At 40.7% G+C, this 13,561-nt stretch overlaps 1 protein-coding gene across 1 annotated transcript in view; it reads right to left on the bottom strand.

The window, feature by feature from the left end:
- Positions 1-11,329: 11,329 nt before the first annotated feature.
- TAPT1 (transmembrane anterior posterior transformation 1) overlaps positions 11,330-13,561 on the bottom strand; it is a 46,448-nt gene continuing 44,216 nt past the window's right edge. The window contains exon 14 of the mRNA XM_009324087.1: positions 11,330-13,476. Within this exon, the coding sequence (XP_009322362.1) occupies positions 13,247-13,476 (230 nt within the window). The 3' untranslated portion in view covers positions 11,330-13,246. The remainder of the gene's footprint in view (positions 13,477-13,561) is intronic.

The raw sequence follows: 13,561 nt of genomic DNA, 5'->3' as shown, positions 1-13,561 counted from the left end.
TCCAAGGCAGCTATACCAAAAGCCCACCGGTACCCTTTTGGGTCCTTGAAATACCCTCTCCTGAGGTAGTCTATGCCAAGGATGCACGGAGCATCTGGGCCAGTCACAATGGGATGCTTCTGCCACCCATTCCCAGTTAGACTTACTTCGGCTTCCAATACAGTTAGCTGTTGGGATCCCCCTGTCACCCCAGAAATACAGATGGGTTCTGCCCCTATATAGCTTGATGGCATTAGGGTACACTGTGCACCGGTGTCTACTAGAGCCTTATACTCCTGTGGGTCCGATGTGCCAGGCCACCGAATCCACACAGTCCAGTAAACTTGGTTGTCCCTTTCCTCCCCCTGGCTGGAGGCAGGGCCCCTCTAGTCCTGGTTATAGTATTTGTTACTCACTTCTTGTAAATGCAGATCAAAAGTCCCTTTATTAAGATCAGAAGTAAAATCAGCCTCACTGGAAACTGGAGCAGCAATTTTCCTGGAAGAACCCCCTTTTGTGATTGTTTTCCCTTGCAACTCACGTACCCGTGCCCCTAGGGCTGCGGTAGGTTTTCCGTCCCACTTCCTCGTGTCCTCTCTGTGGTCACGCAGGTAAAACCACAGGGTGGCCCGTGGTGTGTACCCGCTATATCCTCTCTTGATCAGAAGGACACTTATTTCCAAGGGCTGAGAGACCAGTCCGTACAGGTGGGGAGCAGGACACCTGCTCAGAATTTTATCCATGGAGGATGGATAATCCTGAAGCCTAGGCTTGAAATACCCTTGCACATTCACTTGATGAAGCCCAACACAATGACAGTAAAACAAATAGTTTCTTTTGCTTCAGGGAAGTGCTGTTCTTTAGGATGGACCAGCGCTATAGGTCCTTCTGGCCTTGTCCCTTACTATGAGACAGATTTTGGGTCAGCGAGCTAGATTCCCTGTGCTTCGTTTCATGAATTTCTTAAGCGGAAATAGTCTTTGGTGTCCTACTGTGGGAGAATGTGCTGCTGTGCAGCTTAATTGAGATTTATTGTTTTTGAGATTGTTGGCTGAAATGTGAAAGCATGGTATTATATTTGCACAGGGATTTATCACACATTTCAAAAAGCAGAAAGGATTGTGGCTTAAATGAAAGCTATTGTAGAATTTGGGGTATACATTTTAATATGTATATCACTTTCAAGCAGACACAAGCTTTTAAGTAGTGCCAGTTGTTTGCTAGGGGAGTTGCCGGTGGGGAACTATAGTATATTTCCTAATTAATTACTTCAGATTAAAGGTATCTTTAAATGTTACTGCATTGAAGGGCAAGCTATATTGGTGCTTTCAACTTACAACCTAGGAATTACTAATTGAATTTGTTGTAATTAGGAAGAGTCAGCTAGAATGGAGGAGCTGCCCCACGTCATTTTGAAGATCCATGTAAATTGCAATGCCCTGGAAATTGCTGTCATTTGCCTTAAAAAGACAGCGTGGGGTGGGTTTTGTGGGGTTTGTGGGCTTTTTGTTTTTTAAACAAGTATTTTACTTTAGGTTTTTTCATTAGATGTTGTAGACAAGAGTCTATACACTAAAGTAACACTATATAAAATACACGAAATACATTCATCACACAGAGAACCTGTAAGGGTGAAGTATGTCTGTCTGATTCTTTGTGGTCCACTGGTATTCCACTGAGAGTACAGGCTCAGAGACTTAACTTCTTGCCTGAAGTATTTTATTTCAATTCTCATCCAAAAATATAACATCCAAATCTTTGACACCTCACTGGAAGTTTAGATGTAAGGCTTATTGAAGTGCAAAGGAAATCAGGCAAAGCTTGCACCTTTCATCTCTCCTTCACAGCGCTCCATCTAGGATTTCATGTCAAGATAGTGACACTGTAAGTGGAGCCCATATTGCATCTTAATTGCCTGCTTCAGGTCTTGAAAAAAGTGACTTTTGATTATCTGTAATCAAGGCATCGAGCTGCCAAAGCAAAACCATTAATCCATATTTATTGCTATTACACCTTGATAAAGAGAAGTGACAATCTCAACAGAATAAGCAAGAGATCAGTTTTCTAAAAGTATTCAGGTGCTTAAATAAAATTCATGAGCATCTAAATCCTTTTAAAGTCTAGCCCAGACTTGGTGCAGTTGGCCATGTCACTACATGGGAAATGTCCAAAGTTTATGCTGACAGAGACTACTTAATTAAAGATTTGCTTTATCAACTATAAAGTGCATTAATAGGAGCATAACATGGAAGGGAAATCATTATTCTGTCATTTTTGTTCCCAGTGAAGCCTCAGCAGGAGGACTGCCTCCACTCTTAGTGACGACACTTCAAAGATGCAGACAAATTACGGGCAGTCTAGAAGAAAGAACATGAAGCTACTTCAGTCTAGAAAAAAAGATGATCAAGAAGGGGTATGATAACAATCTTCCACTAAAAAGATTGTTATGAAGAAAGTGATTCATTGCTCGCTCTATCTGCGAGGGTAAAGAAAAAGGAAATGAACATATCGCAGGCTTCCTCTGTATCTGTTCTTAACAGGTAGCCACCAGATTAAAGATGGTTTAAATTGCTGCTCCAATATCCTGCCCGCAAGTAAGGATTCACTCTTTGTTGCAGAAAATGACAAACGCCTTGCCTAAAAACCAAGTTTCACAGTCACCACTGCAAGGAAAAAGCACTAGGGACTGGTGACTTTCAGCTGGGTGTGATAGAAGGGCTCCTGCCCAGGAGATGGGGTCTCTGTTGACACTCAAGCCTCAAAGGCACTGGAGAGACACAGACTCAGCCAAGAGTCACTCACCAAGCGACCCTGGCTGCTCAACTAAGATACTTTCAGGAAAGGCTTGAACAGGAGAGAAAGTAGTGGTGATGTTGCTCTAGACTTGTGAATCCTAATCCTTCCACTCAAGGATCAGGTGGAGCCAAATACTTCCTGGAGACAAGCACACAGATGATGTTTCCAAGATGGCTTTGTCACCCTCAGCCACGGGGTGACATTGCATGAGCTGTTGAGGAAGACGGGAATCCTCTTGACGAGGAAAGTCTCTTTGCCTGTCAACTTTCCAGGATGGGGAGCCTTTAAGTAAGATTTGGGAGGAAAAGAGTAACAGGAGCCCACTGGTAAGCAGTAACATCTTGATCTGGACTTAAGTCTAAGGACCAGAAGAAATCAGGTCCTTACTGTAAATCCAAGGTAAGGGCAGGAAAGAATATGGGGAATCCCTCCACTGAACGTTTTAGATGTCTGAATGCTGCCTGAGCTGCACACTGCTCCTTCTCCCCGAGCCAGCAAAGGACAGGGACAGAGCCGCAGCCCTCATCCTATGTTCAAGGGTCATGGTGGGACACAGCCTTGCCTGGCTGACTTTGACACAACTTTGCTTTCTTGTGACTCATCATTGGACGTTAGGACATCACAAGACACTTCAGAGGTTTATCTCATTTCTTCCCTATTCCTCCTTAAGGTCCTTCGATAAACATCAATTCTGGTGATAGGTTAGCACTTTCTGCCTTTTATCCCTATAGCTACTTGAAGGCACATCAGTAAGGCTTTGCACAACATATCATGAGAGCTTCTTACTCAATTCATACCAACCTTCTTTGTGGGAACACCACACGAAGACAAAGCATGGCAGTACAAACCCACCATTCTCCCTACCAAATATACCGCCGGCAGTTTCATGGGGACTCACAGGGATCCTAGCACATCAGTAACTGAGGTATATGAGATGTTTCTACTCAGCTTAGGTCTTATCCTGGGCACCAAAACAAAAAACTCCAAAAAGTGGCTAACAGTCTTGTTAGCGGTTTCTGTGATTTAAGAGAGCAATCTTTAAAACAGGGAAAAAGGAAACAATAGATCAAACCAACTGCAGTCTTCCAGAATTTTTCTGGGCAAGTAACCAGATTTGGGTTTTGTTCTTTTTAGTGCTTGAAGAGTAGCATGATGATGAATGAAAGCCAGCATAAATTGGTCAGATCATTTCAAACCAGTGCATTTCCCTTCAACAGTGTAATACAACCTAAGGTGAGAAGCAGCAGATATCACATATGTTGATATTCATGAGGCTCTTGATACTCTCTCACATGTTATTCTCAACCTAAGGAAACATAGTACAGATTAAAATTGCTTGGGGCAGTTGACAAAGCTTGTTGGGAAATCCTGCTTGGGGAGTATTTATCACTAGTTCATCATCACACAGCAGTAAGGTCCTGCAGAGGTTTCTTCACGCTCTATTGCCATTCGGTGTTTTTAATCAGTAGTATTGTGCTGGTGCCAGAGAAAGGTAAAGGAAGGGCTGTGAATACACTACACAACAGGAGTCCAAAACAAACTTGACTAACCACAGAAACAGATGGTAAAAAAATTAAACTGAAGCTGCTCTAATACAGGATTTTACATTTTGGCAGCACTACACTACAGCACAAGTGCAGGTTTGGGAACAATTAGGCAGTTCCATAGAAAGTATATAGATCTCGCAGTGTATTCAAACTCTCCTGGGCCAGAAGTGGCATCCTGTTTTTAAGAGGTAAATCCCATACCAGGATACGGCAACTAAAATCTGGCTGATGTAACCCTTAGGCTCAGCTCAGCTGGGTAGGAAGGCATCAGCTGGAGTTCTGTGCCCAGGATGAGTGTGGGACAAGCTGTCCGCGCAAAGAGAGACAGAACTCATTAGGGTGGTGTAGCAAAGGATCCTGAAGGGAAACATGAAGCAGTCTCAGCTGCCCAGGATGTAAGAGAAAAAGAGAGAGAGGGAGGAAGATGTGAAATTTATTCTCCACGCCCAGGATGGATAAAAAGTAGGGGGGGTTAAATTTCAGTAACGAAGACTTAAAACAGACAGTAGGAAGCTTTCTACAGGTAATAAGAGCATTTGCAGTGTACGTATTTACTGTTCAAGAAGGTTGTGGAATCTCTGTCATTTAAGATTGAGGAAGATGTTAAGTGAATATCTATCAGGAGGTACATGAATTAGATGCTGTATTGGACAGGACCTGAGCTAGAATAAGTAGCTCTATCCAGCTTCTGATACTGTGAAGCAGCCTTGATTAACAAGGTTTAAAAAAACATAGACAAGTAAAACAAGCAAGTGGAGCAGTGAGTAGTGGAACAAAACAGGCAGAAACCAGCTGAACAGCTCAGAGGACAAACCTCAGCCCTGGCATCAAGCTGCTCTCCACTGCTCTCATGGCAGGGAACCCAGCCACCAGTGCTGGACTACATGGTGAGCACCACCACAGAGGAACAAGGAGGAAAGAGCAGCAGAATAAAACCAGAAAAATCCAAGTTATGACATCGGCCTCCCAAAATACTCTAGCTGCTCTAGCCTAGTGTACTGGACTGTCTTCCCTGAGTCTTTAAAGGCTGTGACTGTTGTATGTATGTATGGCCTAATAAGGCAAGTAGTTTGAAAAGGTCCAGTAGCGGAAGGGCTGGAGCTGCTGTACTTGCAGGATAACTCTTACAAATGCCTCCTTTGCCTTCTACGAGGTGCTGGCTGGAGCTCAGATGTTCTTACCCCCATCTCCCACAGTGTATGCCAGGCTGCTACATGCCCACGCACAAACCCATCCCATTTTACATGGGGCAAGTGGAACAAAGCCCATCTGCCTTCTTCCTGTGCCAGTCAAGTCACATCATCATCATCATCACCACAGCACCATCCCTCACCCCTCCCCTGGGCGCTCAGTGTCGGCTTTGAGATGCAAGAGAAGTCTCTCTGAAGAGTTCTCTCTGGATGCAAGTGCACTGTTTACTTACTGTAACATGAGGTCAACTAGGAAACTTGTACCGTGATACAAAGGTGCATTATTTATGGTTACAAAGGGGGCTTTGACAAAGACCTCAATTTTCTGCTCTGTTCTCTACATGCAATCTACACCCAGGAGAGCCTGTCAGAGTTCTCATCAGGCCATAGCCTCACCTTGGCACCCATCAGCAGAGGGAAACCATACCTGGCCAAATTCCTGAGCAGTGTAACAGAGAGGAAATACCTGCTCTTATAAAGTGCCCAAAGCCAGGCCCCCCCTACCCGCCGGCTCAGTGAGTCAAGGATTACACCAATCCACGATGAAGGGGGTTTGTTCTCATCTACATACTCAGATCTTGCTCTACGAGGGCATCTCGTCCCGTATCTCAGAAGACGCTGCTCAAAGGAAGACCTTCCCCAAGTCCTGAGCACATATGTTTGCAGAGGCAACTACATACTTTGAAGACCTGGCATCCAGAACAAAAGCACTCAGTAACTAGTGTTACAGCCCAATTCCGTTCAGGGACTGTTCAGTTGATTTGAAGGGGCTAGGCTGACAGTCAAAGTGACAAAATGGCAGGGCTTAGGAGCATGGAATGACAATGAAAAAAGACTTTACCCTACTTTGTCCCTACCACATAAACATACACAAATGTATCTCTGGAAACGTGCACCCAAATGCATGTTATTCCTACTGTTACACTTCATGTACGAAGTTCTACATTTGCAGAGGCTATTTTAAAACATTTCTTTTTTTTTTTCCACTGGTTGAAGTTATTTATCAGCCCCCTCCCTCCTTTTTTTTTTTTAAATAAATAAAATCGTATATATATTCTTCGTAGATCATTAGCAACCATATAAATGACACAGGCTTTAGAAGCGCCAGTCTGCTGAGCATTACCCCGCAGTGGGCAGGAGAAAATCCCCGATTATTTTTTCTGTGAAAAACACTATCCTGAACAATTTCACTTCAAGACACTAGGAAAGACTTTCAAATGCTCCATAATATGCTAAACAGAATTAACAGGTTTCATGTGGCTTTTAGGCCACAGCTTCTCATTGATTATGGAGCTCTGTTTATAGCCGTTGCAGTGTTTATAGCCATTGCAGTGTTTATAGCCGTGTTTGAAGGTTACCACCTGTCCTCGTACTCCTATCATCCAGTAGTGAAATCATAACACTGATAATTTGATACCCATCTCACTATTCACCACAGGCTGCCAACAGCCTTGGAATATTATTGGCAAACCCAAAGCCAGCAATTGTCTTTAGAGGAAAAAAAAGGTAATTACTATAAAAATAAGACGACTAACATTTTTTAATAATCCAAGAGCCCCTCCCTTCTCAAGTTAAATGCCAGTGAGAATATTTTCCTCTACAGACAAGATTTATTCAGTCTTTTCCTCTTAAAAAAAGCTGCAGATTATGGCCTGGATGAACACTAGAATAACCAATGAAAATTTGACATATGCAAAATGACAGCAAGGAGAACAGATTTAAGATCTAGCTCATTTCTTTGGTGTTTAAACTGTAAGGAGAATTTACAGGTAAACTGAGTATACTGTGTATTGGTCTCTTACTCCCAGTGCTCTTCCTGCTCTCGTGAACTGCTCACACCAGAGCTAAACCAGAGATTATCTTGCTCCTTACAGTGGTTATGTGAAACTATGAGGCTTGTATTTTTGTTTCTTAGGGTTTGCAGTTTGGTTAGCATATCAAGAGCTTAGCACACCTACTGCCCTCAGGCCCCTTGGGACAAAAATCCACATTACTGAAAATTGGGACTACTGGAATTTTAATGTTTTAGAAGCTAGACTTGTCAAATCAATTAAATAAATAGCAATAAAAGAAATGACACGTGTATTCTGATCAGAAGCTGAAACTCACCTCACGCAATTTGCCATTTTGAACATAAGATGTACAAAGCAGGTAAATCAATTCCACAAAATGATTTTGATGCCATTAGCAGAACATCTAGCGTAAAGAATCACTTATTAAATATACACTGGGGCTTTGGTCCTTGGCTTTTAAGAAATGAGGGTCTAGCACAAAAACTAGCTAGAGAATTTACTCCTGCCCTCATGGAGGCAAAAGAGCATGTGGTCACTAAATGGCAGAACAAGCACCATAAACTATTACCTCAGATGGAGCAGAATTCACTGTCCTCCAATGTCAAAGTAATTTTAAATGACTAAAGACAACTCAAATTTTTAGATCAGCCTAATAGGTGGGTTCTCTGCTACTGTATTAAGGACATTGTCTCAAATCAGTACCTAGTGCCAAGCCTCAATGCAAGGTTCGTTACAGCTACACCTTGCAGGAGTCCAAAGGGCACAAAGTGTTAACTGACCTGAAAACAAGGTCCCATAGCTTCGAGATGAGAATCGTACACACAGGATACTTCCAAGAACTGTTTCCAGAAGAGACTAGTTTAGCACAGCTCCCGCTGCCTTGGCTACAGAAAGAAGTTGGCTGATGATTCTATTGCTGCCTTTAACAAGAATGTCAAGTTCAAATCAAATCTGCAGGAAAATTTTGGACTTGCAGTCAGTCCTGTCACCAGGATCGTACTCGCTAGCATCAACTCAAATACTGTCCAATACTGGATTTTAAGTTTCATTGACATGCTTCTCAGTACGTCAGAGGCATCACTTCCCAAGACTCCACAATTCCACTTCTCTGAATTACCTATTTTAAACTGTCAGCATCAAACAAGTGATTCCTGAGCTACCTTGACACTTAATTTATTTTCAACAGGAACAGCAGATATAAGCATCTGTCAGGACTGGGCATCACAGGAACATACTCCTTCTGATATTCAAAGCAGTCAACATACCTAGAAACTTACTACTGCTTTTGTCCGACAACCCGAGCGTAGATAGGAAGAAGCAACACAAACATAAAACCTGAGCCTTCCCTGAACACCAGAAATACACTTACCTTGCAACATCACTCTCATACCACCGATCTTAGTAAGCAATTTCTGATACAAAATTTCTGATGTAAAAACATGAAAGTAGTAAATGCAATATAATACATGCAATGTGTTTGCCTATTCAATATAGGATTTATTTAGCAAAGTTTACAAGATATCTGCACCAGTCACCCTAAAAAAACTAGAACCCAAGGTAGCTGCTGCAACTCACATCTTTGTACTCAGAGTCGCCTCCTCTCTCTCTCCCCGATGCTCAACACTTTCTACAGTTCGCCTCTAAGACAGAACTGCCTCCAATTAAAAGTGAAACCTTGGCTCTGCTCGACAGCATTACTCTCCTACAAAGTAGTAATGAATGGAAGAAATGACAGCCTACACAGCTTAAAACAGTCGCTGTGAGCTACAGGTGGGCAGCATATTTACAATAAGGGCACATTTTAAAATCTGAGTTTATTTCATCGCAAACATGATAATAGGGTGCTGGTCAAAATTGAGAAATATTTTGAAAACCTATCATCATTTTGGATTTTTCTGTTATTACAGCTGCGAGCTTACTGAAGAGTGTTCTTTGGTGTTATATATACATGATCCCCCTTACAACTCCTCTGTTGGCAGCATTTTTTCTAAATCAGAATATAACAGATACTGAAGTCCTAGAAGTCTAGCTAGGCTCTGGCTTAGTTGGCAGGGCCAATGAAAGATACTATTCGCCTAGAGAAAGAGACATACAGAAGTGATACGTTCGGTGATTTTGACAGCCTTCATAGTCTTAAGGATCTCATACCACTATATACAGAAGAACTTCCTTGAGATAAAGATGGTCTCATTGCACTGCCTTCACAGTGTTTGTTACAGCCCCCTTTGCTAGCTGCTTTGTACACACACAAAACTATTCGCTTCCTTGGAGTCAGCAAAATTAACATTTCCCAAATGTCTAAGAAAGAGCAATTACTCTGAAGTTTTAAGAGCAAACTTTGTCTAGTAATTGTGAAGAGCATTTCTGAAGCCATGATTAACCCAAGGCTGACACAGTTGGTACAACTCCTGGTTTACTCACAGTGGAGTAGCCCAGTTTGTAAGACAAAATGTTGCAATGTTTCAGGAGTTTCACAGAGTTTGGTTACCTTTGCGCTATAATTAAGTTGCATTCACCCTTGCTTACCGCCACCAAAGAGATTCAGAATTGTGGCCCAACAGCTGAGCTGGCATAGCAGCCACAACTGGGCAAATACTGGCTTTAACAACTGACCTTAAGGACTATGCTGACTTACAAAAACTGACTTCTAAATGAATATTTAGAATATAGAAAGTTTTGCACTACAAAAACAAACACAACAAAGTTGAGAAGTTTCAACAAACTCACTAAATTAAGAGGCAAGTAAATTAACTGTACTTGTGATTGTAAAACTACTTCGCTTGAGGGGAAATTCTGCTCGGCTGATGAACATCTGAAAGGCTTCAAAAGAGTAATTAAATAATCCTATGGAAAACATGGTTGTTCCTTAATACTCCCATAATGAATACTACTAATTATGAATATATACTGTACTCAGTGTGTGCTTTTGGAATTAATTCGGCAACTATGACTTTATTTGAAATATCACTGCTTGCATCAGAACTGTCTAGATTTTGTTTCTGGAGGGATTTATTAATTGAAGAACTCCATTTATTTACTGCTTAACCTCTGACGCTCTTATTTATTTCACTGTTAAGAAGGGAGCTTTTCAAGAAAACCTAAAGAAATAAAGAACTGCATCTATAGATGAGAAATTTGGGCTTGCTGGGTTTTTTTTCTTGTTTTGTGGTTTGTTCCCTCCCCACTCCAGCCACCTCTAGAGTTCTGAGAGGACCACCCAGGGTCAGAGAAGAAGCTGTGACCTTTCATTAAAGGATAATTCAAGGATAGATATTCAAGGAATCCCTATTAATCACAAACAAGAACATGAGAACAATTAGAGAGCTTGGAGCAAGAGAAAACAATGAAGTTTCACGCCCAGCTGGGCCCCTACCAGACTTTGAGTGTTTAATGGGAAGCATTGCATTTGCAATGCCTCAAGCATACCTCTGAATTATTTTGATCCGTAAGTCAACACAGTTACGCCTACACAACAAACAGAGATGTAACAGCCATATCCCAAAGCCCAGCTATACTGTTTTAGATCTAGTTATCATAATTCAAGCGTAAAAACAAAGCAACAAAGGCTCCCAGCCTCAAAACGAGGATTTGGGCCAGGACTTGGACTTAAGAGCAGTTAGCCATTACCCTTTCGCTGTTACCGCCATGTGCTCAGGAAGGGATTTGCCTAAGCTTATACTGCAGTGACATTTGGCTTTGCTATGTAGGTGTAACTAGCCCAATTGTAGTAACTGACTACGTAAGTTACAACTCCCTTAAGACATAATATTTTTCCATTTACATGGGTTTTGCCTTTAAAAAACAAATTAATATGAAGAAGGTATTGATGCCAACCTACTACAAGTGGAATAACCAACTGCTACAGAAATAAATAGGAAGTAAAGCCATTGATAAGCCAGTTCTCATGCACGTTCGTGTCCCACATTTGCAAGAATCTTACTTTATGGAAATCAGAATTTAATAGAGTAAATACATTGCAAGTTCACCAACTCTGAATACTAAGAAAGAAATGCTGATGCTGTACTTTTCCTTTTTTAAACAAATATTACAAAATTGAATTTTATTGAGTTTCACACAAGATGCACTTATAAAATTGATACAGAATGTCATTCAACAGAAAAAAAAATGAAAGCAATTCCAAGCTTCCTTTAGCAACTCTAAATAATTCAAAAATAAGATACAGCAAATTGACAGATAATCTGAATTTCAATGTGTGAACATCTCCAATTAGTATAAAATACATCAAAAGTTAAAGAATTTCAGATTTTTCCCCAGCACAAGTGTTGTTCTTTTTACTCTCATCCCTGAACAGTAACCACAGATTTTGGCCGTTACTCCAGCTACTCTTGATGGGAGAGGAGAGGCTGAAAGACTGCAGCAAGAAGTTCCCACCAGAGCAGACCACGCTAACCTGTATGGCAAAGCCATCTCATTACCGAGTCTGCTCAGATACATGATAACGCTGTCCAGCTGTCTCCACTTGCTATATTACTGTAGTCCTGCAAGTTTCAGGGATTAGCATATACATTAAACTTTCACATGTTCATAAACCAAATAAACTTTGGCTTTCCCACTTTGACAAATTATGAAATTAGCAAAGAGCAAATTTTGTCTTCATTTGTTCAGCACTGAAGTACTTTTATGATACACCTTCCCTTGGAAAGTGAAACTGGTGCTTACTTAAATATCTGAAAGGCATCTGAAGTTAATGCTGTCTTTTAACAACAATATATGAAGAATTTATCATTAACTAAAGGGTCTCTTCTGATACAAGTCTCCAGCCTAAGTTTTGAGCTCAAATTTATTCCATTCTTGGTCTGAGGATTCCAAATTGTCTTTCATCAATTCTCCCACAACTGCATCTCACACTAGAAATTAAGATGAATCGTAATGCTCAAATGCTTTATAGATCTAGTCCATCTACTTAATTTTGGCTAAAACCAATCAATTAAAATGGATAATCCTGATTTGATTGTCGGTATGAGCTTTTATAGGCATGTTCTCAGGCAAGTTAACACACAGATGTCATTCTTATCAGAGTTAAACCCAAAATGCAGTGTAATATTCTTTTCTGCTGCGTTAATGCCATACATACAGTTCCAACACAACAGTTGCATGCTAGAATTAACACTGCCTTTCCTCAACATATAGAAGTGCCCCTTTATTATTTTTTCCTACAGCAACAAAAAATCCTCAGCTTTTAGAAATAATTTTATAGATAATTTGCCTTGCAGGACACACAACTTAACACAAGAAATGATTATGTTTCATATTTGCCCAGTTAAGCAGAACCTTCATCACTGTGATCTTTCCTTGGTGTTTAGTATTTAGATGAAATAGTATGCAGTAAGTCTTTCATTTAAAGGCAAAATTTTATTCTGATTACAAGATTTTTCAAGATACATCTTGAAAAGATTTTTGTTGACAAGAATAACTGTCTTGACTTACTGTTTTATGTACGAAAGCTTTATGCGTTTGTTGATATAAGCACAAGTTTTGAATTCTGCTTGCAGATGTTTAATAAAACAGGTAACTGGAAAGGCAAGCTTCCGGTCAAGTTGTCATACATTTCCAGGAATATCCTTACACTGGAGGAACCTTCATGAAAAGTAGTATCTTCTGTAAGCATGGTTTCATAACGCAGAACAGGATTATGCTTTTTTTCCCAGTCTATTTTCCAGAAAAGTGATACTGCAGCTCTGCCACCAGGCTAGAGACTCACGATCCACCACATTTTCCAAGAGGCAAGTTAAAGATTACTTTCTTGACCTGACCAGATACCAAGCCAAGTTACTTGTAGAAAGAAATTAATATTTTTTTGCCATTAATAATTTAAGTTTTTAAATAAATATTTATGTGCCTTTTTGGCAACTGTCCATTCTGGTAGCATCTGCTGTCCCAACAGCTCAGTATCCTTAGCACATTGATTAAAAAAAAAAACTTAGTCAATTCTGTTTCCACAAATAGTAAACCTGTCTATCTCCAGCAAGTCTTTCTTTGAAGACCTGTGTTTTAATTCTGAACTGTCTTGGCTTATAGCTTTTTCTTCTCCATCAGGAGTTGTCAGAAATTGATCAGAATTGCTTGTTACAAGTAAAGACGGGGTATTCTCCTTCTGATGCACAGGTTGATTGGTAACAGATGTAGATCCATTTTCATCTGTGGAAACTCCTGTTGGAACATAGGACAATTACAAAGATAATCATGAATTTAACACAGACATACTGATGCATCTATGACACCCAGATTCATCTAA

The sequence above is a fragment of the Pygoscelis adeliae genome, unplaced genomic scaffold, assembly GCF_000699105.1.
Source record: "Pygoscelis adeliae isolate BGI_AS28 unplaced genomic scaffold, ASM69910v1 Scaffold24, whole genome shotgun sequence".
In the NCBI taxonomy this organism is placed as follows: domain Eukaryota; kingdom Metazoa; phylum Chordata; class Aves; order Sphenisciformes; family Spheniscidae; genus Pygoscelis; species Pygoscelis adeliae.
This window is presented reverse-complemented; position numbering and strand designations above follow the sequence as displayed.